This window comes from Acanthopagrus latus, chromosome 10 (genome assembly GCF_904848185.1).
Source record: "Acanthopagrus latus isolate v.2019 chromosome 10, fAcaLat1.1, whole genome shotgun sequence".
Classification (NCBI taxonomy): domain Eukaryota; kingdom Metazoa; phylum Chordata; class Actinopteri; order Spariformes; family Sparidae; genus Acanthopagrus; species Acanthopagrus latus.
In genome coordinates this window covers 11,838,846-11,865,904 of record NC_051048.1, presented here as the reverse complement: position 1 = coordinate 11,865,904, position 27,059 = coordinate 11,838,846, and the positions used below count along the sequence as shown (strand labels likewise).

Genomic DNA, 27,059 nt, shown 5'->3' with positions numbered 1-27,059 from the left:
CTACTCATTTTAACGTTTGACATCCAAAAGTCTTAATTATGTGTAATAATGCACTTGGCGAACGTGTGTAATCCAGGAGTTGACTGCATTTCTTATGAAGATAGTCATTTCTCAGTATTTGTTGTACTTGATCTCTAATAAAGTCCAGCAGGTCAAAATATCTTCCAGACAAACTGCCAAATAAAAAAACATAATGAACTCTGAAGTCAAGAAAAATGACACCGTAAACTTTGAGTTGATGTAATTTAACTTTGTTTATGACTAATCAACACTCTGAACTGAATACTGGATTTCCTCATAAACAGACCACAGACAGTTCAGTTGTAGGAGTCCAATAAACCAAAAACTAGGCTGAATATAATGTGATTATTTTATATTAATGAAGTTCTTGGTTCATATGTAGCCAATAAATATCACAGAAGAGGAGATGACACCCAATCCACCTGCAGTACCTGATTCCTTCAATTTGTGGGTGACAGTCATGAACATGGACGATGTGATGGAAGTCACCAGTGAGGGCAGTATACCAGACTCCCAAAGGGCCACAAAGATTTTTTTCAGTGACTCATGTATTGAGGTTGGTCAGTCCACATGCAATAACACTGTAATGTTCAAAACAAAATGTCCTTTTCATTCAAAACAACAAGAAAAATACAAACTAAAATAAGCAGTTGCGGGTTAATTCACGTCTTTTGTTCTGTGATTAATGGTGTTGAGTTTTAACAAGGATGATAAAAATTTTGGCACCGTCAGTGAGAGGGTGTTTGCTGGGAGAAACTCCCCGTCTGTTACAGGATACATTAATGTGACAACACATTATGTATGCCATTCAAATGTGTTAACAATAAGTGCATCTTTGTGTCATCTTACTCTTTCTTTGAATTTGTGCCTATATTGAGGCAGTTTTTAATGAATTTAGTAGAGTTAAACTTCAGTAAGTTGCAGATATTCACTGTCCACTTTCTTCAAGCCGTTTGATTGCAACACTCCCATTTTTAATTGTTTACAACAGGCAAAATGAGAATACAGGAACTTGAAAGTGAAAGTTAAAGGTTGCACTCGCAGCAGTGAGTGATCCAGCTGTCTGTGTATCGTTTGCATGGAGACAAGTACTGGTGTACACAAGCTGAACCAACCAAAATACATAGTGAAGGAATAACAGTTCAGGGGCCACAAACAGGAGGCCGACGGGTCGGGGGCCACCCATTGAGGACCGCTGATGTAGAGTCTAACAAATACAGTTAACAGTAACTAATATAGCTGCTGTATTGTACTTCTGTCACAACATGGCTCTGGTAGTTGAGCTGTCCAACCAGCTGCTAATAGCCTCCAGCTGCCACATGGAAACACTGCAGAACTGGTGCTGCTCCTGCAGACAGATGGAAGCTGTGAATCTGGGACATGGTGACATGTTGTCAGTGTTGTAACACTGATACATTAGAAATACATAGAAACAGTGTGTCCATATAATGTCATTAGAAAAAAGAGATGATAAACACAAATGAATACATACTTAAGAACACTGACTCTGTATAGTTTGCAATTTTAAAATCTTCTCTCTATCACACACACACACACACAAGATTTTAAGGGGACATTGTGTTTGTCATGAGATTGCCTGTATCAGTTTATTTTCTCATACAACCATGCCAAAGTGGACTTCAGAATTACAGGATTGGAGTCACATGACAAGTCTACTGTTGTGCAATCATGCATTTTTTTTTTTTTAACACAACTTCAGTTTAAGAGTGTACGTCATGTCTGCTCCTGCCTATCACTTCTTGTTTTTGAGGTTTCTGGTTTGCATTTCTTTCTTTTTCCTATTTCATCTAATTGAGAACAACTCTTTGAGAACATGAAGATGTAAGAATGCCTTATAGTCCACTTTTGAATTTAGCCTGATCAGACACCTCACTGTGTTATGGTTTGGGTTTCTTGTGCGCATTAACTATTAGTATGTATCTGTCAAATGACATTTTCAGATGCTTCCTTCCCAGCTTTCTCTCTTATGTATCGATATGTGAGTCGAGCCTCAGAATTAAATCAAACAGACAACTGTAGATTTGTCTCTTCTTTACATAAAGCACAATGCATGATGGGAAACACTCGACTTCTCCCCTTGAAGGACAGAAGATGGTTTGAAGTTTTCTTTATGTTTAAATGCAAACATGATTCTCATCGACCTATTAAATGATACCATATTCGATAAAAAACAACTTTTGTCATATTAATGGATCTATTAACAGTATGTTCACATTATAAACAGACTTCCTGTGTGTCCTGTAACATCACATAAGAAATGACATCAAGCAGATCAGCACAACCTGAAACCTGATTTCTCAAACGGCACTGAAACAAGCTTGCGCTCCACCAGCACTTTTATCTGCTGACGTGGACTTTATTGCATATTATTCAAAGTACACTGTAGTGGTCGGTGTCTGTATATATTTCATATTTAACTTGGTAATCATACATGTACATGTGAATGTGTCTGACAGCAGGCAGCCTCTTGAAACTGGAGTCAGTGAACATCAGGTCTCATCATGTTGTACTGCAGCTGTCAGGTCAAAGTGCAGATTGATGTGAAAAGGATCCACTGCATTATGACTCAACATAACTGGAACATTAACAACAGAAGCAGTTCACCAGCAAGAACACATTCAACACTGTTTAAAACTTATGAATAACTTAGTTTTGCAATCATTTGTGTAAATCCAGAGTTATATTTTGTGGGTATAAAACAACAGAAATCTGAATTTTCACATTTGAAACTTTTGTAAATGTATTTTTCATCTCATTTTTATGTTTGACATCCAAAAGTTTTAATCATGTGTAATAATGCACAATAATGCACGCGTGTAATCCTGGAGTTGACAGCATTTCTTATGAAGATAATCATTTCTCAGTATTTGTTGTACATGATCTCTAATAAAGTCCAGCAGGTCAGCAGGCAGCATCGCCTCTTTGTGTCCTTCAGACCTCAAACACACAGATTCTGTACAGAGATGGTTCATGTGAGGAGTGTCCAGGGTCAAACACACTTCTTTTGACAGCCAACAGGAGTGTTTGATCGCAATGATATCTCATAATAATGACCTGCCAAAAACTGCTAGAGGAGAAGACAAAATCATAAAGATGCACCCAGTTGACTTCAAAATAGCTTCCAGACAAACCGCCAAATAATGAAATATAATGAACTCTGAAGTCAAGAAAAATGACAACGTAAACTTTGAGTTGATCTGATTTAACTTTGTTTATGACTAATTAACACTCTGAACTGAATATTGGATTTCCTCAGCTGTAGGAGTCCGATAAACCAAAAACTAGGCTGAATACAATGTGATTATGTGAAGTGAATTAACTTTGTGGATCATATGTAACTAATAAACATCACAGCAGAGGAGAGGAGACCTAATTCACCTGCCGTATCTCATTCTTTTTATTTGTGGGTGACAGTCATGAACATGGACCATGTGATGAAGTCACCAGGAACAACAGTATATCAGACTCCCTTAACATATCATGTGATTTTAAGAGTTGGTGCAGGAGGAGAAACTTAAACAGCGACAACAAATTGTATGTCACTGATGCTTTTTATAAAAAAAATTTAAAAAATCAGCATTAAATACAAAACATTAAGATGTTTCTTTCCTTGCCTGTGTGAAGTTAGAATGTTTATTTTCTTTTAGCTATATATCACATTCCTGCTGTTAACACACACAATTTTATAAATACAGTTAACAGTTTCTGGCATAAGCTGCTTCTCTTTCCATCAGGGGAAAAGTCGAGTGTTTCCCATCATGCACTGTGTTCTGTGGAGAGAAGAGATAAATGTGCAGCTGTCTGTATGATACAATTCTGCTTCAAACACATATCGATATACACAAGAGGAAGGTGGATATTGAATAACTCAAACAACTGTAGGTTCACTTCCAACTAGAAAACCATGGTCCAGTAAGATGCTTACCAATCTTAAGGTAAAGTTGACAAAATAAACATATTTTAACACACAATATCTGAATATTTGTGAATTGTGAATTTTGTATATAAATCAAGAGTAACTGTTACATTAGATCTTGAAGTACTAGTTTCCAGAATTTATTCTAGTCTTTTTGATTTTTCATATACTTCACATCTTCACAATTAACAAGTGCAAACTTATTCAACAGTGAATAGCAACTAATATAGCTGCTGTATTGTACTTATGTCTCAAGATTGTGCTGGTCGTTGACCTGTCTGCCAGCTGCTAATAGCATCTAGCTGCCACATGGAAACACTGCAGAACTGGTGCTGCTCCTGCAGACAGATGGAAGCTGTGAATCTGGGACATGGTGACATGTTGTTAATGTTGTAACACTGATACATTAGAAATACATAGAAACATCCATATAAAGTCATGACAACTGATAATAAATACAAACAAGCTTGAATACACAATTATCAATAAAGACTATTTAGCGTTTATTATTAAAATCTTCTCACATACAGGACTTCCACAAAGGGCAATGATGTTTTTTGCAGGATAGCTCTCACAGAGTCGACTTACTCACATGACTTCTACAAAACTCTACTGTGAGTACGCTAGTGTTGTGTCGGTTGTGAACGTGTCAGTTGTGAACGTGTCAGTTGTGAACGTGTCGTTCGAACGAACACATCTTTTCAGTGAACGAAGTGAACGGGATCACTTCATGGACTGATTTGTTCCTTTCTCAGTTCAGTTGAGCTCAGCCGCGATCATGCCAGCCGGGAGTGGAACTGCCGCGACTCACTCAGAGAACTGTGAGGACGTGATTCTCATTTGAACTATGATTCGTTCATGATTTACGAACCTCACGTTCAGTAACCTTACTGCGAAAATTAGCGCTGTGTTGCTAACATCCGAGTAGCATCATGTTAAGTGATTTTACTGTGCGCAGAGGACACCTTCACCGTGTAATAATTTTAGTGCATGTATACCACTCTGAGCAGCGCACCGTCCCTCAGTAAGTGAACGTGAACCTCAGGGCTCAATTATTAACTGAATGACGGATCATTTGGCTGCTTATCAGTTCAGGGAGTTGGAGAGCAGTGAACGATTCGGTGAACAAATCTTTTGAACAAATCATTTTAATGAACAGATCCTAGAGACTCCGTACAGTAAAAAGAACTGCAGTTACCATCAGTGCTATTAGGACGGAAGAACACCACACTTCCTCTTTTAACAACTGCCTTCATTATTTACATATTACCAAAGAAATGCTGTTTCTTCTTTTCAGCTGCAACTCCAATCACTTGCCAAGGCGAAGCATGCATGTGGGACTTCCCTATTTATGCTGAGCAGACACCTCAATGTCTTGTGGTCTAAGTTTCTGATGCACATTTAGTATTATTGTGCATTTGTCAGATGACATTTTAAGTTGTCCTCTTCCCAGCTTCCTCTCGTTAATATCGACATGTGATTGAAGCATCAGAATTAAATCATACACACCGCTGCATATTTTTCCTTCTCTCCACAGAACACAGTGCATGATGGGAAACACTCGGCTTTTCCTCTGACAGTAAGAAGATGGTTTGAAGTTTTCTTTATGTTTAAATGTAACTACATGGTTTTAATTGACCTCTTAAATGATACCATATTGATAAAACCGCTTCTTATTGCATACAAAAAGCCTCTAGGACATTGTAATCGACACATTAAACCACCTCAGCTGGAATTAAAGACATTTCAGATGGTTTTACCTCCGAAACTTCCAGACCAGACAAATAAGTGTATTTGAGAATGTTTTTCTAATGAATTTCTTGATATAAATATCATTTCCTATTTAAATGTAGTTGATATTTATATTATATTATATTTATACAATCTCATATAGGAAAGACAAGATGTTTCTTTATTGATCCACCTTGGGAGAAATTCACAGGTAACACAGCAGTACAGAGGGAAATAAGTAACAAAGAATAAAATCACAATTTCAACAAAAATGTGAGAAAAACATACTGGAATGGACATTCACAACCACAGCTGACACTTCACCCAACTCCCTTTTTATCTTCTGTGAGATGAAGACTGATCACAAAATCTCAGTCCTGTTATGTCCACATGAAGGTGTTGAGGTCCCGGTGTTTTGGGATCAACAGTTTGTAGGACGAGTCCAGTGGGACAAAGACGTCTACAGAGACGGACGACTCAGACTTCATGTGTCCAGACTCAGGACTGAGGACTCAGACCAGTACCTGTGAGATGTGTGGACAAACTTTGGTGTGAACTTTGGTGAATGTTGGCTCAACGTTTCTGGTAAGTTGAAAAGAGTAAGAGTAAAAAGAGTCAGTTTGTGGCCTCATCGCTGTCGAAGCCTGTCTGAAGTTTTTTGTGTTGTCAGTCTTTTACCGATATATGGCATTCTTTACCATAAACATGTGCAATTTTACAAATACATTTAGCAGCATCTAATATAAGCAGCGTCTCGTTCCATCAGGGGAAAAGTTGAGTGTTTCCCATCATGCACTGTGTTCTGTGGAGAGAAGAGAATAATTTGCAGCTGACTTTATGGTTTCATTGTGATGTTTCAAACACAAATCTGGATATAGAAGAGAAGAAATGTTAAATATTTGTTTAACAACTTCACTGCCTGTGGTTTGACTAGTTAGTGGAAAACCATGACACAGTCAGATGGTGACCAATGAAAAGAGGAAGCTGGCGCCCTAAAACTAGGCTGAACGGGAGAATTCTGTAAACTGTGGAGAGTACTTCGGAAGACCTGCCGCTTTGTAATTGCTTAGTAACATGACATGAAGCAGTTGCTGAAAGAAGTATCTCTGAATGTAAGTGTCTTTTCATTTCTAAACCAGCTACTACTGTTAATTGTATTTGACTGAGCTAAAATATGCTTCCAATTGCGTTGGTACTGTGACTGTCTGGATAAACTGGAGAAACTAGCAAAGCTGAGCGTTGACTTTTACCTCGATTAACTCCTGTGACGTTGTCATAGCAGCAGATACATTCAAATACAAGTACAATCAAAATACCAGGGTCAATATAGAAAAAGAAAAAACTTATTATATACCATATGTAAAAAGCAATAAAGTACTGTATACACTAAAATGCTTAAGCACTTATGAAGTAACTTAAACTACTGAGGTAAATCAAATAAAATGCTGAGGTAAGTGGAACATAATGTGTGAGATCTACTCAGTTAAACACATTCATTCATCAGTATTCAGTCAAACAGTCAGTTCCTGATGTCCTGTGTGACAGTGATGTGAATGATGTATCAGTGTCATATGTTTACAACATTGTATAAGTTTTATACATCAGTTTGAATCACTGAATAAGTGAAATATAAATGGGAAACTTATGTGGTCACCATCGCACACATATGCAGCACACTGTGCTGTAGTTTCAGTTCTTCACCACTAGATGTCGCCGTTGTTGCTTCTGGAGTGGTCCACATATTTTCGGGGCATTTCAAGTGTTTTCATTGTGAAAAACTGAGGAAGCAAAAAAAAAGTGTTTTTATAGTGAAGTTAAATGATTTTCAGTTTTCTTTATTTCCTTTGTTGAGTCACAGAGCTGCTGATGTTTTACACCGTCAAAGCTCTTGGACGGAACTCTTCATCTTCACAGTTTGATCACGTGCGCCATCTTGTGTCAGAAGTGCAATACAGCAGCTTAGCATTAGTATCAAGACTGCGTCCAGTAAAGAAGTCCTTGTGTGTAATGAGCAGGATAATAAAGACAAAGGAGTATTGTAAAGACTAAAGACAGACTGTAGATGTTGGTTGTGGTACATGTGAGGACTGAACTGTGATCACATGACTCTTCACCTCTGTCTCCTCTCACAGGGAGAAGATGATCTGCAGGATCCTGCTGCTCATCAGCCTCAACTGTGTCTGTGGTTAGTTTACAGCTTCACTTTATTACACTGTGATTCAGTGAATCAGTTAAAGTCGCCCACATGTGAGCAAACAGTTGATGTTGATGAGCCTCTGCAGCTCTGAGACGTCACTAAACTGTCCACAGAAACATGTAGATGGAGTTTAAAGGCTGCCATGTTAAAGCTGTCAGTGTGTCTGCTCCTCACTTTCCCTCTCTGTCTCCTCAACAGGAACATTTGTAGTGAATGTGACACAGACCTCCTATCAGGCAGAGGAGAACCACAACATCACACTGGAATGGACGTTCACACCCACAGCTGACACTTCCCCCGACTCCCTTGTAATATTCTGTGAGATGAGAACTGATCACACAGTCTTAGTCCTGTTTTTACTACATGGAGGTGTTGTGGTCCCAGAGTCTCAGGATCAACAGTTTGTAGGACGAGTCCAGTTGGACAAAGATGCCCTCAGTGACGGACGACTCAGACTTCATATGTCCAGACTCAGGACTGAGGACTCAGGCTGGTACCTGTGTGATGTGAGGACAAACTATGGTGTGGACTCTGGTGAATGTCGGCTCAACGTCTCTGGTAAGTTGGTTGAGAACTTTATTAACAGGTTCAATTCAGCAGCTTTTTTGGATCAACACGAACCCAAAGAAATGGATATGGATTACCCTCTACTGTGAACTGGGACTGACAGCAGCAGTGGTCGTTGTGTGGTTTCTTTGTCACCTTTTATTTATTCACTGTCTAAGAAACAAAGTCCAGTGGAGGATTATAAAAAGGTTACAGTTCAGCAGGATTGGTGGAAACGGCTGAAACACATCCTGCCTGTTGTTCAGTAAGTGTCTGTAATAAAAGAGTCAGAGAAGATAAACATTAATGGAGTTGATGAAGGAAATCTTGTTCTTCACCTTTTTTGTCCATTATTTTGACAAGATGTCTCATCAAACTCAGTCACTTATAAGACAGATCTGAAATCTGCTCTGTGTTCATTTTACTGACATAATACTGAGAAACATGTCGACCTCATACAACACGTGTAACTCTTTGCATTTTATGTTGTTGCCTATATGATTAATAAGATATGACATTAACATTGACACTATATCTTGTATATGTATTGCTCACCTCTTAACTGGAGCAGGTAAGAGGGAGCACATTACTCCCATTCTGGCCTCCCTCCACTGGCTGCCTGTGCACTTTAGAGTTCATCTTAAGATTCTTTTATTTGTTTTTTACAGATGAGCCCCCTCACTGTCCATTTTTAAAACTAATCTTAAAACCCATCTTTATTCTTCAGCTTTCAACCCAGCATGAGACCCTGCTCTTGTTTTAGTGTCTTAATGTTTTTATTGTTATTGTTTTTTATATTGTCTTTTATGTTTTTATGTTTTATGTTGTATTTCCTATTTATGTACTGCACTTTGTCCCAGCTATGGCTGCTTTAAAGTGCGTTATAAATCAAGTTGAGTTGAGTTGAGTTGAGTTGAGTTGAGTTGAGTTGAGTTGAGCTGAGTTGAGTATATCCTGTACTGGCCTCCTGTAGGATGTAAAGAAGAATCAGGTGAACTATAGAACAGAGAACATTCAGTTAAATTTAAAACATGAAATGAACTGAAGAAAAGTGAACCACTGAAAACATTAGAAACATTTGTAAAGACACATTTGTCATATTTTCAGCTGCAGTCATGTGTTAATGTCACAGCAGCAACTGTGACAACATGTGGATCAGCTGCTGCTGCAGAGAAGATCAGATACATCATCAGCTGTGAGCTCCAGTTTGATTTACTCACAGTCTGTGCAGTTTGACACAAAGTCTCTCTGAGTCTTCTTGAGAAAACATAAACTGAAGGCAGTTACAAACTGCTTTACAGGACACATTAATAACTGGTAACATCACAGTGGTGATTCTGAACGGAACTGAGCCCGATGACCTGTCTCCATTTTCAGTCCTGTCATTCAAATTGAAAGCACGTCATGCATGAGAAACAGTTCATACAAGAAGTTAAACTGAAGAGTTATTTATACAAACACCCTCTACTTTTACTAGAAAAAACCTAAATGAGGAGCCAGCTGGCTGAACGGAAATCACCAGGCAGCAAGTATTTATAATGAATAAAATGTCTGAAATGTATTTAAAGGTGCAATATGGCTGAATTTGACCACCTGTCAGATTCATACCCAAACTGCGAACTGCTGCTAACTGTAGCTGTTGTTGGCTCATCCACTCAGGTAGCTGTGCAGTGTCTGAAGCACCGGGGGAGTGTTGGTGTTAACAACGCCAGAACAGGAGCTATAGACCGGGATGGGCCAATGGATTTTGAAATCGATGTGACAAAATGTAACTTCCTGGAGAAAGATTGGTTGATGTTGAGTTTCATCTCCGGGTCGTCTAACAATGACACCTTTGATTGGCAGCTCGGATCAGACGTCAAAATAAAATATCAGAAACTGATGACCTGTAGATGAGACGTCACAATCAACAAACTTTCTCCAGGAAGTTACAGTTTGTTTCTTCAGTGTCACCATTTGGAATTTTAAATATATCACATAATCCACTGTACAGTTTGGTTACTATGAACTTAATATTTTAATATATTTTCAGATCTCTGTACACTAGGAATGTTTGATGAATGAGTTTGACATTTTGGAGATACAAAGTGAAAACCTGACCAAGCAGCAACATTACATGAAGCACACAATGTTGGATAATTCACTATGAACACACGGAAATAATTCTAAACTAAATCTAAACTCAACTAAAATTCTGAAGAACAAAGTTTGTTTCTGTTCAGCAGGTTTTGGTAAATATGTCAGTACATTTGCTACAGTGCCACTGCATGGCCATGTGGTGTAACTTCTGTTAGGTGACTAGCAGCTGGTTGTGAGAAGAATATTTACTAGTTGTTGTCTGTTAAGTCACTTATTCTCTCCTTTCTTCGTTTTCTGAATTGCTGAGGTATAAATGTTTATGATGTGGTGGTTTGACTCTAACAAGTTGACGCTGCTGATATCAGATACTAACACTGGGTTTCTGTCTTCATGCAGATGCAGAACACACAGCAGGAGGGCAGAAGAGGGAAGTGACATCACACGATTGGAGCAAAGTTGAAATGGTTCTCAGAGCCGTTCCCATTGGAGCTTTTTTATTCGCTAATCTAATAGTTCTCTTCATTGCAGCTGAAAGATTTTTGGCAGCTGTCATTCATCAAGGTAATAATAGTAAAAAAGATGAAAATCACAACAAATCTGCTCATACTGACAACTGCAATCATGTTAAAAGAGATTTGTTTCTGAGTTCTGTGAGCTGCTGATGTACAGGAACAGATCTATGGTCTGATATTTCATTGGTTTGATGACGAACTGACAAACATATGTGTGATTCATGACACAATTCAGACAGGATCAATGTGAATGTGTCTGACAGCAGGCAGCCTCTTGAAACTGGAGTCAGTGAACATCAGGTCTCATCATGTTGTACTGCAGCTGTCAGGTCAAAGTGCAGATTGATGTGAAAAGGATCCACTGCATTATGACTCAACATAACTGGAACATTAACAACAGAAGCAGTTCACCAGCATGAACACATTCAACACTGTTTAAAACTCATGATTCATTTAGTTTGGCAACATTTGTGTAAAATCACAGATATATTGTGTGGGTATAAAACCACAGAACTCTGAAATTTCACATTTGAACCTTTTGTCGAGGTATTTTAAGATTTGACATCTGCATGTTTTACTCATGTGTAATAATGCACTTGGTGAACGTGTGTAATCCAGGAGTTGACAGCATTTCTTATGAAGATAATCATTTCTCAGTATTTGTTGTACATGATCTCTAATAAAGTCCAGCAGGTCAGCAGGCAGCATCGCCTCTTTGTGTCCTTCAGACCTCAAACACACACATTCTGTACAGAGATGGTTCATGTGAGGAGTGTCCAGGGTCAAACACACTTTTGACAGCAAACAGGAGTATTTGATTGTAATAATATCTTAAAATAATGACCTGCCCAAAAACTGCTGGAAGAGAAGACAAAATCATAAAGATGCACCCAGTTCACTTCAAAATAGCTTCCAGACAAACCACCAAATAATGAAATATAATGAACTCTGAAGTCAAGAAAAATGACAACGTAAACTTTGACTTGATCTGATTTAACTTTGTTTATGACTAATTAACACTCTGAACTGAATATTGGATTTCCTCAGCTGTAGGAGTCCGATAAACCAAAAACTAGGCTGAATACAATGTGATTGTCTGAAGTGAATTAACTTTGTGGATCATATGTAACTAATAAACATCACAGCAGAGGAGAGGAGACCTAATTCACCTGCAGTATCTGATTCTTTTAATTTGTGGGTGACAGTCATGAACATGGACCATGTGATGAAGTCACCAGGAACAACAGTATATCAGACTCCCTTAACATATCATGTGGTTTTAAGAGTTGGTGCATGAGGAGAAACTTAGACAGCGACAATTGTATATCATTGATGCTTTTTCATTAAGATGTTTCTTTCCTCATAAAAACAGTCAGTTTGTGGCCTCATCGCTGTCGAAGCCTGTGTGAAGCTACAATATTTATTTCCTTTTAGCTATTTTTCACATTCCTACCGTTAACATGCACAATTTTACAAATACAATTAACAGTTTCTAGCATAAGCAGCTTCTCTTTCCATCAGGGGAAAAGTCGAGTGTTTCCCATCATGCACTGTGTTCTGTGGAGAGAAGAGAAAAATGTGCAGCTATGATACAGTTCTGATGCTTCAAACACATTGATATACACGAGAGGAAGGTGGATATTAAATAACTCAAACAACTGTAGGTTCAATTCCAACTAGAAAACCATGGCCCAGGTAGATGCTCACCAATCTTAAGAAGAAGTTGACAATTCACCTTTCTTGTTACACATAACATTCACAATTATAAAATAGACATTGTATTTACAAATCAAGAGATGCTATCTCTTTCAGTAATTAAATGCTAGTTTTCAGAATGTATACTACTCTTGTTTTCATATGTATTTCACACTTTCCTGTGCTTAATAATAAACAATAAACAGGGGCAAAGTCATTAAACAGTCAACAGCAGCTAATACAGCTGCTGTGTTGTATTTCTGTCACAAGATTATGCTGGTAGTTGAACTGTCCAACCAGCTGCTAATAGCATCTAGCTGCCACATGGAAACACTGCAGAACTGGTGCTGCTCCTGCAGACAGATGGAAGCTGTGAATCTGGGACATGGTGACATGTTGTCAGTGTTGTAATACTGATACATTAGGAATACATAGAAACATCCATATAAAGTCATGAGAAAACAACTGATGATAAATACAAACAAGCTTGAATACCTGATTATCAATACAGACTTTGAAGAGTTTATTATTGAAGTTTTCTCACATGCAGGACTTCCACAAAGGGAATGACATTTTTTGCAGGATGTCCCTCACAGAGTTGACTTAATCACATGACTTCTATTAACTTCAACTGTGAGCTTTTAAGTGTCTGGTGTTAAGGGTGGCAAACTTCTCTCTTCCTCTTTTAGTAAAAGTATCTGTTGACAAATACCAGGATATAAACTTACAATTGACACTTCTTTGGGTTTTCTTAGTTTGCACAACTGACAAATGCATTCTTTAAAGAAGTAACTTCCTTATTTATCCTGAGCAGACACCTCAGTGTGTCGTGGTCTAAGTTTCTGACGCACATTTAGTATTAGTGTGCATTTGTCAAATAACATCTTAAGTTGTCCCCTTCCCAGCGTCCTCTCGTTAATACTGAAATGTGATTGAAGCATCAGAATTAAATCATACAGACAGCTGCAGACTTTTCCCTTCTATCCACAAAACACAGTGCATGATGGGAAACACTCGGCTTTTCCTCTGACGGTAAGAGGATGGTTTGAAGTTTTCTTTATGTTTCAGTGTAACTACATAAACATAAAACCGCTTCTTACTGCAAACAAAAAGCCTCTAGGACATCGTAATCGACACATTAAACCACCTCAGCTGGAATAAAAGACTATTTAGATGGTTTTCCCTCCTAAACTTCCAGACCAGACAAATTAGTGTATTTGAAAAGGTTTTTCTGATGAATTTCTTTGATATAAATATCATTTCCTATTAAAATGTATTTAACATTTACATTATATTATATTTATACAATCTCACATAGGTAATACAAGATGTTTCTTTACTGATCCGCCTTGGGGGAAATTCACAGGTAACACAGCAGTACAGAGGGAAATAAGTAACAAAGAATAAAATCACAATTTCAACAAAAATATAAGAAAAACATACTGGAATGGACGTTCACAACCACAGCTGACACTTCACCCGACTCCCTTTTTATCTTCTGTGAGATGAAGACTGATCACAAAATCTCAGTCCTGTTATGTCCACTTGAAGGTGTTGAGGTCCCGGTGTCTTAGGATCAACAGTTTGTAGGACGAGTCCAGTGGGACAAAGACGTCTACAGAGACGGACGACTCAGACTTCATGTGTCCAGACTCAGGACTGAGGACTCAGACCAGTACCTGTGTGATGTGAGGACAAACTTTGGCGTGGACTTCTGGTAAGTTGAAAAGAGTAAGAATAAAAAGAGTCAGTTTGTGGCCTCATTGCTGTCGAAGCCTGTGTGAAGTTTCTTCTGTTGTCAAATCTTTTACCGATATATCACATTCTTACCAAAAACATGTGCAATTTTACCAATACATTTAGCAGTATCTAATATAAGCAGCTTCTCTTTCCATCAGGGGAAAAGTTGAGTGTTTCCCATCATGCACTGTGTTCTGTGGAGAGCAGAGAATAATTTGCAGCTGACTTCAGGGTTTCATTGTGATGTTTCAAACACACTGGGATATAGAAGAAATAAATGTTAAATATTTGTTCAACAACTTAACTGCCTGTGGTTTGACTGGCTAGTGGAAAACCATGACACAGTCAGATGGTGACCAATTAAAAGAGGAAGTTGGCGCATGTCTGAGAAATGACGTTGTTTTCATGTGCACGCAAACTTTCATGTGTTTTTCGATTGACATACCCCCTTATAATTGCTTAGTAACACTACAAAAGACAATCAACTTAGGAAGAATCTTTAAATGTATGTACTTTTTAATGTCTAAACCAGCTAGTACTGTAAATTGTATGTGACTATGTTAAACTACACTTCCAATTGCGTTGGTACAGTGACTGTCTGGATTGAACTGGTGAAACTAGCAAAGCTGAGCGTTGACTTTTACCTCGATTTTATTATATCTACCTCGATTAATTCCTGTGACGTTATCATAGCAGCAGATACATTCAAATGCAAGTACAATCAAAATACCAGGGTCAACGTAGAACAAAATAAAATAAAATACGTATTATATACCATATGCAAAAAGCAATAAAGTACTGTATACCATAAAATGCTGAAGCAGTTATAAAGTCAGTTAAAATACTGAGGTAAATAAAATAAAATGCTGAGGTAAGTGGAACATAATGTGTAAGATCTACTCAGTTAAACACATTCATCCATCAGTATTCAGTCAAACAGTCAGTTGTGAGCTCCTGATGTCCTGTGAGACAGTGATGTGAATGATGTATCAGTGTCACATGTTTACAACATAGTATAAGTTTTATACATCAGTTTGAATCATTGAAGAAGTGAAATACTGAATCAAACACTGACGTCACCCTACAATACATCTGCAGCACACTGTGATGTGTTTTCTTTGTGGAGATGAGCCAGAGACAATTTTGTATTTGTTTTGTATTTGCCCATTGTCATCTATATTTTGGAGGGACATTGAAAAGTTTATCTACAATAAAACTAAACAGAACGTAACAATCAGACCCAAAGATATTATTACAAAATTCGAATATAATGACAAATCAATTTGCTTCACAGTAAACCTCATACCTAAAGTCATTTTGACTTACCCCCAAATAAGAAATGCCTTATATACACTTAATTTATCTTATTTCAATTATAACTATTTTTTCTATATTATCAATGAATAGAATATAAAAAGACAGACAAGTGATGAATCAATGTGCTTTTATTGCTTCAGTGTGACACAAATCACATAAAAAAAAATACAAATCGTAACATATTTTCAAATGGCATCTTTGAGTTCTTGGAGACATTTATTAATTTAATATAAATCTGATATACAATGTTTTCTACAGCATGTATAGCATTAAATGGAAAGAGATGAAGGGGGGAAAAAACAAAACAAAAAAAAACACTGTACAACACTGCACGTCGAGCCAAGACAAGGCGGTGTGTTTAAGTCATTCCACAACCCGGAGCCACCTGGGAGCTCACACCGTACGGCTCTCAGCTTGAGCACCGACCGGGATCAGTAAGAACCTGAAGAAAAGTGTTGAGGATGACCACAATCCACAATCCTTCACTTCATCCTCACAGTATCTGAGAAATATTACACAACTTCAGCTGTTCTGTTGTTTAGTCTCTTTACCGCAGCGAAGGATTGGCCCAAACCTGAGAGACCCAACACAGCAGAACGAGCAAAGATAGACCTTTTAAACACATCCTGCCTTTCTTGTTGTTTAGTAAGTGTCCATGATATCAGAGTGAGATGAGATAACAGTTCTAAAAGTCTGACATGCTGCTATGGGGACCATAGTCCTGTAATTTAAATTCACCACCGAGTTTACTGAGCACTGATGTTTGACGTCTCACAGCTCGCACACTGCAGCTGCTGTAGAGTCAGTCACAAGAAGTCGGTGTGACCCCAAAGCACGATCGGGCCTCCTTGTTAATTCTGATAACGTTGTAGTGGTAAAAATGAACATGGTCAAATAAAATCATCTAGTTACATTTAAACATAAAAGAAACTTTGGATCAAACTTCTTTCCATCATGCACTGTGTTCTGTGTAGAGAGAAGAGAAAAACTTGCACTATCTTCATGATTTCATTCTGATGTTTTAAACACATGTCGATATAAATGAGAGAAACTTGAAGTAAACAACATAAACAACTCTTAAATCCCTCAGAGCCTGCACAGGAATCGTAAACCAGCAGCCAGCCAGAATATTCTAAGTAAATATTTCCGAGTGGTAATACAGGTTTCTGCTTTCCGCTCAGTCACCCAACAGCTTTGTCTTGCACTGTTAACACTGATGGTTGAAAAAGATATAGACAAAAACCAAGGATGCAGCACTCGCCTCAGATCTAACTTCTTTCCATCAGGACAGAAGTTGAGTGTTTATAATCACGCATTGTGTTCTGTGGAGAGCTTCAAACATATATCGACATATATGAGGGGAAGGCGGAAGGAAACAACACAAACAGCTGTGATTTCTCTCTGAACCTGCGCATAAAACGTTACACCCGAACACAGTCTAGTCGTCAAAACATTCTGAGCGAACAATTTTCCAGGCAGTTCAAATGAGTTGTCCTACTTAAATGTGTAGTTGTCACCTTATAAAAGATCAATGAACCCTCCCTGACTGATTCGTCTGAAGATGATTTAAAGCTTGCCAGAAAAACACAGTTAACGATATACTCACTGTCTCCCATCAAACGTTGTAGCTATAATCTACAAAGTTTTTCTACAAAGTGTTTTAGCTAGTCATTTTTCATATGAAGACATCATACTGCCATCTATAAGGATGCACCAGTTATGTAAAGATCTTTGACTTTTCATGTTATCATTCATCCTCGCCCATGAGACCCTAGAGACAGTATTCGAACTTATTGAATGACAGGAGTCATGACTTGAATTTATAGATCTGACTGCTTGATTGTGTTCCGGTGTTTCCTTGTCAGGCTCAGTGAAAAACAACAGTTGTGTTATTTACTTTCTTGCTTCCTCCTGTATGTATTGATCTAGGTTAGAAGCCTCAGATTTAAATCATACAGACAGCTGCAGATGTTTCTCTTCTCTCCGCAGAACACAGTGCATCATGGGAAACACTCGACTTTTCGCCTGATGGAAAGAGAGGCATGTGAAAGGTAAAAGAAAGAAAACATACGTAATGCAATGCAAAGACATACATTTTGCAGCACACACAATCAACTTTTCTCCTGAAGGAAAGAAGTTTGATCCAAAGTTTTCTTAATGTTTAAATGTAACTGGATGATTTTATTTGACCAGTGAAATGATTACCAGACATATTTTACCACTATAAGATCTGGGGAATTATCAAACGGGCCCAAATAGTTAGTGATGTGTTGCTGACAGCCTGTCACACAGTTTATATATATATATTATATATAAATACACTGTTATTTCACTCTGAACCTGTGCAGGAAACTTCACACCAGAACACAGTCAATTGGTCAGAACATTCTGACTGAGGCATTTTTCTCACATACTCAGTCATCAGGTGTGTCACATTCTCAAGGACTGACAAACATTGACAGCAGATGGAATCTAGAAAATATGAGAAGACTGGCAGCGAACTCCATGGTCTGATTAGATTGTATGATTGTGTTTCCTGCTCAGGTTCAGAGTACAGTTACAGTTTTTTTATATTGTTATCTTCCGCCTTTCTCAAGTATATACGAGAAAAACATAAAAACACATCGATATATATGGATATGTGTTTGAAGCATCAGAATTAAATAATAAAGACAGCTTCAAATGTTTCTCTTCTCCCCACAGAACACAGTGCATGAAGGGAAATACTTGACTTTTCCACTGATGGAAAGAAGTTTTATGTTTAGATGTACCGCGATGGTTTTAATTTACGTATTCAATGATTACCATGTTTCACAGCTTCTCTCATATTAATGGATTTGTTTACAGTGTGTCCATGTTAAAAACAGAACATCAGCTATAGGCAGTGCATTGCGACAATGTTCATCAGAAGACAAAGATTATCATCGAATGAATAAAGAGAGAGAACAAACATCTATTATGGTGAATTCGCACGGTCGATGAGTGTGAAAATACATGCAGGACTCACTGTCTTCATTCAGGCGGTTCCCGTTTGAGATTGCTTTAAGCCGATAAGGAATACAAAGGCGTAGGGGATTGGGTGCCCTGCAGCTTTCTGCATCAGTGTTGATCAGGGTGATTAGATCAGTTATGTGCTAAACATATGGTGGGTACACAGGCATGGAACAACTTGTTTGAAACACACTTTACCGATGTCCTGTGTTGTGGTGTTTCCTACTCAGGCTCACGGAAAAACAACAGTAAAAATGAACATGGTCAAATAAAATCATCTAGTTACATTTGAACACAAAGAAAAGTCGAGTGTTTCCAATCGTGCACTGCGTTCTGTGAGGAGAATAGAAACATCTGCAGCTGTCTTTATGATTGAACTCTGATGCTTCAACATAACATAACATGAGAAGACTGGCAGGGAACCACGTGCCTAGATCATGCTGCTTGATTTTACTTTAAAACTGGTCATATTGGATTGTATGATTGTGTTTCCTGCACAGGCTCAACGTACAGTTACAGTTTTTTATGTAGTTTATCTTCCGCCTCATGGAAGTCTGACGTCACCGGCCACATCTAAGAACCTCATGAAATCCTGATTTGAGATGTTTTACAGCATTTAAAGTATGAAAGTCAAACTGTGTTGTTTTGTGTACAGTGAATATAAAGTAATATCATAGTGAGGAAAAACTGTATTAACCGTCCCTTGAATAGCAATACACGAGTGTACAGCCCCATCTGATTGGAGGATAAAGATCATTCATACCATCTGTTTCTAATTTTGACATGCAGACCAACAAATAACCTGTGGTGACTCCCCCCTTTTTTTTTAAAATCATGAGGTTTATTGTGGAACCTGAGGCAAGGGGCGTGCCCACGTTCATAAGACACCAGCGCCTGGTGGTTTGGGCGTGAGAGTGTTGAATCACTCCTCATACTGCAGTCTTTCCTCTCATCATGATCATCAACAAGACACTCTCAACCTGACATGTGTAAGTGTTAGATTAAGTTCTATTTGTCAGCTGGGGAGTTAGATTCTGCCAGAAACGTAGTTGTAAATGTTGTACTTGACTCTCAACATTAGTTCATAGCGAAGCAAGTTAAACTATGAGTTCGTGTTGGTTTACATGTAGACGCTGTTGACAAGACTGAAATGATGTCACCGCAGCTTTACACCAAAGGGAACTTTATTGTTTTCATTATGAAGTTAAATGTTTTTTTTGTTCGTTCGATTTAATAGTGATGAGTCGGTCGCGAACGAAACGGCTCTTTGAGACGGATTTTAAAGTGAACGAGGCTCCCAAGCCGTTTTTTTTTTCCCTGTTCAAGCTGCACGTGACTGGTCAACTACACAGTGTGTAGGTGGCGTGTGTGTGTTGGCACGAAGCAGGAGCGGCTGGGTTTAGAGAGGGGGGGGGGGCGAGAGAGAGAGAGAGAGAGAGAGAGAGAGAGAGAGAGAGAGAGAGAGAGAGTAATACAATGTAAAAAAAAAAAAAGAAAGAAAAAGAAAACAAGGAACATTTATTCCAACAAATTCAACTCTATAATCTCAGATTTCAAAGAGCTGAATGACCACTCAAAACTGAAAATGCTCCTAGGAGAAGGAGGCAAGGCACACACACACACACACACACACACACACACACACACACACACACACACACACACACACACGGAATATACGGTATACATAATTAATGTAAATGTGAATTAATGAAAGAGAGAGAGAGACAGAACATACACTACACTACACATACACGCTGGAAAGGTGAGAAAATGAGCGCGGGAAACGCAGTGTACAGGATGCAAGCTTAAAATCTCATGTGCAGCAGGCTCTATAAATAACCTGCACAGGCACATTAGAACTGTACATCCATCAGTGTAGCTGGAGGTAAAAAGACAAGCAAGTGAACCTGCTGCTAATGAAGGTGCCAGTTTGTCCACTGCAACTGTTGCTGTCTACAGTGTCTACAGTGTCTACAGTACACCACCACAACCACCTGGACCTACGACCCAGAGGTCTATGACACAGTTTGTGCAAAAGACTATATACTTTAAAATGTATTTTTGTAGCACTCCGGGCCATGTTGAGTATAATAAGCCATACAAATAATAAACATTTGATATAATGTATGTTTTGTACATTAGTAATTCATTTTTTGGTAATAAATTAATTTAAGCAACAAAAAAATCTGAGGAGACAATTGGGAGCCATAAGAACCAGTTCTCTTCAAAGAGCCAGAATTCCCATTACTACATTTTAATCTGTTGAACCAAACAGCTGCTGATGTGTTTTACTGAGTTACCATCAAAACTGTTAGACTGAACTCTTCATCTTCACAGTTTAACCACTGGCGCCATCTTGTGTCTGAAGTACAATACAGCAACTTGATGTTGGCATCAAGACTGCGTCCAGTCAGGAAGTCCTTGAGTGTAATAAGCAGGATAATAAAGACAAAGGAGTATTGTAAAGACTAAAGACAGACTGTAGATGTTGGTTGTGGTACATGTGAAGACTGAACTGTGATCACATGACTCTTCACCTCTGTCTCCTCTCACAGGGAGAAGATGATCTGCAGGATCCTGCTGCTCATCAGCCTCAACTGTGTCTGTGGTTAGTTTACAGCTTCACTTTATTACACTGTGATTCAATCAATCAGTTAAAGTCGCCCACATGTGAGCAAACAGTTGATGTTGATGAGCCTCTGCAGCTCTGTGACGTCACTAAACTGTCCACAGAAACATGTAGATGGAGTTTAAAGGCTGCCATGTTAAAGCTGTCAGTGTGTCTGCTCCTCACTTTCCCTCTCTGTCTCCTCAACAGGAACATTTGTAGTGAATGTGACACAGACCTCCTATCAGGCAGAGGAGAACCACAACATCACACTGGAATGGACGTTCACAACCACAGCTGACACTTCCCCCGACTCTCTTTTTATCTTCTGTGATCTGAGAACTGATCACAAAGCCTCAGTCCTGTTTGAACTACATGGAGGCACTGTGGTCACTGAGTCTCAGGATCAACAGTTTGTAGGACGAGTCCAGTGGGACAAAGACGTCCTCAGAGATGGACGACTCAGACTTCATGTGTCCAGACTCAGGACTGAGGACTCAGGCTGGTACCTGTGTGATGTGAGGACAAACTATGGTGTGGACTTTGGTGAATGTTGGCTCAACGTCTCTGGTAAGTTGGTTGAGTAGAAGTCAGTAGAACTTTATTAACAGGTTCAATTCAGCAACTTTTTTTATCACTATCAACCTGAAAAGAAGTATTGAGGACGACCACAATCCTTTACTTCATTCTCACAGTATCTGAGAAATATGTCACAACTTCAGCTGTTCTGGTGTTTGGTCTCTTCACAGCAGCGAGGGATTGGCCCGAACCTGAGAGACCCAACACAGACACACCTGAGAGACCCAACAGTGAGAGAGCGAACAGGGTCAGTTGGGGAATGATCTTCCTCTGTGGACTGGGACTGACAGCAGCAGTGGCATTGTGTGGTGTCTTCTTCGCCTTTGTTCATGTGTTTATTCATATGTCTTGTCTAAGAAACAGAGTCCAGTGGAGACAATTTTACAGCTAAGCAGGATCAAGGAAAGAGTTTGATCCACAACTTAATGATTTTTAACAACAGTGATAGCTGAACAGGGTCAGTTGGATATGGATTACCCTCTACTGTGAACTGGGACTGACAGCAGCAGTGGTCGTTGTGTGGTTTCTTTGTCGCCTTTTATTTATTCACTGTCTAAGAAACAAAGTCCTGTGGAGGATTATAGAAAGGTTACAGCTCAGCAGGATCAGTGGAAACGGTTGAAACACATCCTGCCTTTTGTTCAGTAAGTGTCTGTAATAAAAGAGTCAGAGGAGATAAACAATAATGGAGTTGATCAAGGAAACCTTGTTCTTCACCTTTGTTGTCCATTATTTTGACTACTACACATCAGACGAGCCCCCTCACTGTCCATTCTTGAAACTAATCTTAAAACCCATCTTTATTCTTCGGCTTTCAACCCAGCATGAGATCCTGCTCTTGTTTTAGTGTCTTATTGTTTTTATTGTTATTGTTTTATTGTTTTTTATATTGTATTTTATGTTTTATGTTGTATTTCCTATTTATGCACAGCACTTTGCCCCAGCTATGGCTGCTTAAAGTGCTTTATAAAGCACTTTAAAGCTTACTTGTTGTAATGTGCAATTTAAATTAAAATGAAGTGCTGCTTTTTCATTTGTGTTTTTTTATTTATTGTCATTGATTGTCATTGTGTCTGTGTATGTGTGCTTGAATGAAAAACTGGTATTTTTTGTTAACGCTGGTGTGAAGGACAAAGGTCTATATAATAAAGGTGTTATATAATAAATAACACTTTGATGAAAGGATTCCTGCATCTCTTATTCCTGAGGACATACAACGTAACAGTAAAATAAAACCTTCTCAGCTGCAGTCATGTGTTAATGTCAGCAGGTGGCGCCAGTGGTTTCCAGAGTCTTCTTGAGAAAACATAAACTGAAGACAGTTACAAACTGCTTTACAGGACACATTAATAACTGGTAACATCACAGTGGTGATTCTGAACGTAACTGAGACCGATGACCTGTCTCCATTTTCAGTCCTGTCATTCAAATTGAAAGCACGTCATGCATGAGAAACAGTTCATACAAGAAGTTAAACTGAAGAGTTATTTATACAAACACCCTCTACTTTTACTAGAAAAAACCTATATGGGGAACCAGAAACACTGCTAACTGCTGCTAAATGTAGCTGTTGTTGACTCCTCCACTCAGGTAGCTGTGCAGTGTTTGAAGCTGTTGACTGTTGAGTTTCATCGTCATCTAATAATGACACCTTTGATTGGCAGCTCAGGTCAGATGTCAAAAACAAAACATCAGAATCTGATGACCTGTAGACGAGACTTCATAATCAACTATCTTTCTCCTGGAAGTTACAGTTTGCTGCTTCATTGTCACTATTTGGAATGTTAAATATATCACATGAACCACCGTACCATATGGTTACTATGAACTTAATATTTGAATCTATTTTCACATCTCTGAACACTGAATTGAACAGCGTATCAACATGAACTGAACTCAATCAAGGAATGTTTGATGAAAGAGTTTGACATTTTTGGAATCACAAAGTGAAAAGCAGGAACGTTACATGAAGCGCAAAATGTTGGATAATTCAATCCAGAAGAACAAAGTTTGTTTCTGTCCAGCAGGTTCTGGTAAATAAGTCAATACATTTGCTACAGTACAAGCACAGTTTGCTGAGTTGCTGAGGTATAAATGTTATAAATATGGTGCTTTGACTCTGATGAGTTGATGCTCCTGATATCAGATACTAACACTGGGTTTCTGTCTTCATGCAGATGCAGAACACACAACAGGAGGGCCGAAGAAGGAAGTGACATCACACGATTGGGGCAAAGCTGAAATGGTTCTCAGAGCTTTTTCATTCGCTAATCTGATTCACAGCTCAGAGATTTCTGGCAGCTGTTGTTCGTCGATGTAATAATAGTAAAAAAAAAAAAAAAGAAGAAAATCGCAACAAATCTGCTCATATTGACAGCTGCAGTTCTGTGAAAGGAGAGTTGGTTCTGAGTTCTGTGAGCTGCTGATATACAGGAACAGATCTACAATGTTTAAGTGATTAGAAGACGTCACTAACCAGTCTGTTGGCTGTGTCGTCTTTATAACGACTTATCTTTACAGTCTGATATTCATTAGTTTGATGGCGAACTGACAAACATCATATGTGTGATTCATGACACAATTCAGACAGGATCAATGTGAATGTGTCTGACAGCAGGCAGCCTCTTGAAACTGGAGTCAGTGAACATCAGGTCTCATCATGTTGTACTGCAGCTGTCAGGTCAAAGTGCAGATTGATGTGAAAAGGATCCACTGCATTATGACTCAACATAACTGGAACATTAACAACAGAAGCAGTTCACCAGCAAGAACACATTCAACACTGTTTAAAACTCATGATTCACTTGGTTTGGCAATCATTTGTGTAAAATCACAGATATATTGTGTGGGTATAAAAACACAGAACTGTGAAATTTCACATTTGAACCTTTTGTCGAGGTATTTTAAGATTTGACATCTGCATGTTTTACTCATGTGTAATAATGCACTTTGTGAACGTGTGTAATCCAGGAGTTGACTGTATTTCTTATGAAGTTAATCATTTCTCAGTATTTGTTGTACATGATCTCTAATAAAGTCCAGCAGGTCAGCAGGCAGCATCGCCTCTTTGTGTCCTTCAGGCCTCAAACACACAGATTCTGTACAGAGATGGTTCATGTGAGGAGTGTCCAGGGTCAAACACACTTCTTTTGACAGCCAACAGGAGTGGTTGATTTTGATAATATCTTAAAATAATGACACGCCCAAAAACTGCTGGAAGAGATGACAAAATCATAAAGATGCACCCAGTTCACTTCAAAATATCTTCCAGACAAACTGCCAAATAATGAAATATAATGAACTCTGAAGTAAAAAAAAATGACAACGTAAACTTTGAGTTGATCTGATTTAATTTTGTTCATGACTAATTAACACTCTGAACTGAATATTTGATTTCCTCAGCTGTAGGAATCCGATAAACAAAAAACTAGGCTGAATACAATGTGATTATGTGAAGTGAATTAACTTTGTGGATCATATGTAACTAATAAACATCACAGCAGACTGCTGTATTGTACTTCTGTCACAAGATTGTGCTGGTAGTTGACCTGACTGCCAGCTGCTAATAGCATCTAGCTGCCACATGGAAACACTGCAGAACTGGTGCTGCTCCTGCAGACAGATGGAAGCTGTGAATCTGGGACATGGTGACGTGTTGTCAATGTTGTAACACTGATACATTAGAAATACATATAAACATCCATATAAAGTCATGAGAAAACAACTGATAATAAATACAAACAATCTTGAATACATAATTATCAAGACAGACTACTTAATGTTTATTATTAAAATCTTCTCACATGCAGGACTTCCACAAAGGGCAATTATGTTTTTTGCAGGATAGCTCTCACAGAGTTGACTTACACAACTTCTACTAACCTCTTCTGTAATTACATTGCCTAAAAGTGTCCTCAGTGTCCAACACTTTACTTCCTTATTTAACCTTAATGTTCCAATGTAAGACTTCCCAGTTCAATATTACAAGATAATTGTCACTTTTTCTTTTCATACTTCACTGTCACTCTGGACATTATAGTGCTTCATATGACTTCCCTGTTTATCCTGAGCAGACACTTCAGTGTGTTGTGGTCTAAGTTTCTGATGCGCATTTAGTGTTAGTGTGCATTTGTCAAATGACATTTTAAGTTTTCCTCTTCCCAGTGTCCTCTCGTTAATATCGACATGTGATTGAAGCATCAGAATTAAATCATACAGACAGCTGCAGACTTTTCTCTTCTCTCCACAGAACACAATGCATGATGGGAAACACTTGGCTTTTCCCCTGACAGTAAGAGGATGGTTTGAAGTTTTCTTTATGTTTCAGTCTAACTACATGCTTTTTATTGACCTATTAAATGATACCATATTGATAAAACCGCATCTTACTGCAAACAAAAAGCCTCTAGGACATCGTAATCGACACATTAAACCACCTCAGCTGGAATAAAAGACATTTCAGATGGTTTTCCCTCCGAAACTTCCAGACCAGACAAATAAGTATATTTGAGAATGTTTTCTAATGAATTTCTTTGATATAAATATCATTTCCTATTAAAATGTATTTAATATCATATTATATCCATACAATCTCATATAGGTAATACAAGATGTTTCTTTATTGATCCACCTTGGGAGAAATTCACAGGTAACACAGCAGTACAGAGGAAAATAAGTAACAAACAATAAAATCACAATTTCAACAAAAATATAAGAAAAACATACTGGAATGGACGTTCACAACCACAGCTGACACTTCACCCGACTCCCTTTTTATCTTCTGTGAGATGAAAACTGATCGCAAAATCTCAGTCCTGTTATGTCCACTTGAAGGTGTTGAGGTCCCGGTGTCTTGAAATCAACAGTTTGTAGAACAAGAGACGGACGACTCAGACTTCATGTGTCCAGACTCAGGACTGAGGACTCAGACCAGCACCTGTGTGATGTGAGGACAAACTTTGGTGTGGACTTTGGTGAATGTGGGCTCAACGTTTCTGGTAAGTTGAAAAGAGTAAGAGTAAAAAGAGTCAGTTTGTGGCCTCATAGCTGTCGAAGCCTGTGTGAAGTTTTTTGTGTTGTCAGTCTTTTACCGATATATCGCAT

General features: G+C 38.4%; 1 protein-coding gene across 2 annotated transcripts; it reads left to right on the top strand.

Moving 5' to 3' along the window:
* Nucleotides 1–6,702: 6,702 nt before the first annotated feature.
* On the top strand, nucleotides 6,703–22,989 carry LOC119027621. Of its 2 annotated transcripts, none has more exons than XM_037112998.1 (4): nucleotides 6,703–6,801; nucleotides 7,822–7,874; nucleotides 8,085–8,444; nucleotides 22,127–22,989. In XM_037112998.1, coding segments are annotated over exons 1-4 (636 nt in total). In that variant the 5' UTR covers nucleotides 6,703–6,799; the 3' UTR covers nucleotides 22,348–22,989. The 2 variants fall into 2 exon arrangements, with proteins under 2 accessions (XP_036968893.1, XP_036968892.1); XM_037112997.1 differs by lacking the exon at nucleotides 22,127–22,989 and adding an exon at nucleotides 10,908–11,727.
* Nucleotides 22,990–27,059: the final 4,070 nt, after the last annotated feature.

Excerpts from the sequence above, each read along its gene's own strand:
- LOC119027621 (XM_037112997.1), top strand. Across the intron at positions 7,875-8,084 it reads CAGCCTCAACTGTGTCTGTG|GAACATTTGTAGTGAATGTG; the intron begins GTTAGTTTACAG and ends TCTCCTCAACAG. Across the intron at positions 8,445-10,907 it reads ATGTCGGCTCAACGTCTCTG|ATGCAGAACACACAGCAGGA; the intron begins GTAAGTTGGTTG and ends GTCTTCATGCAG.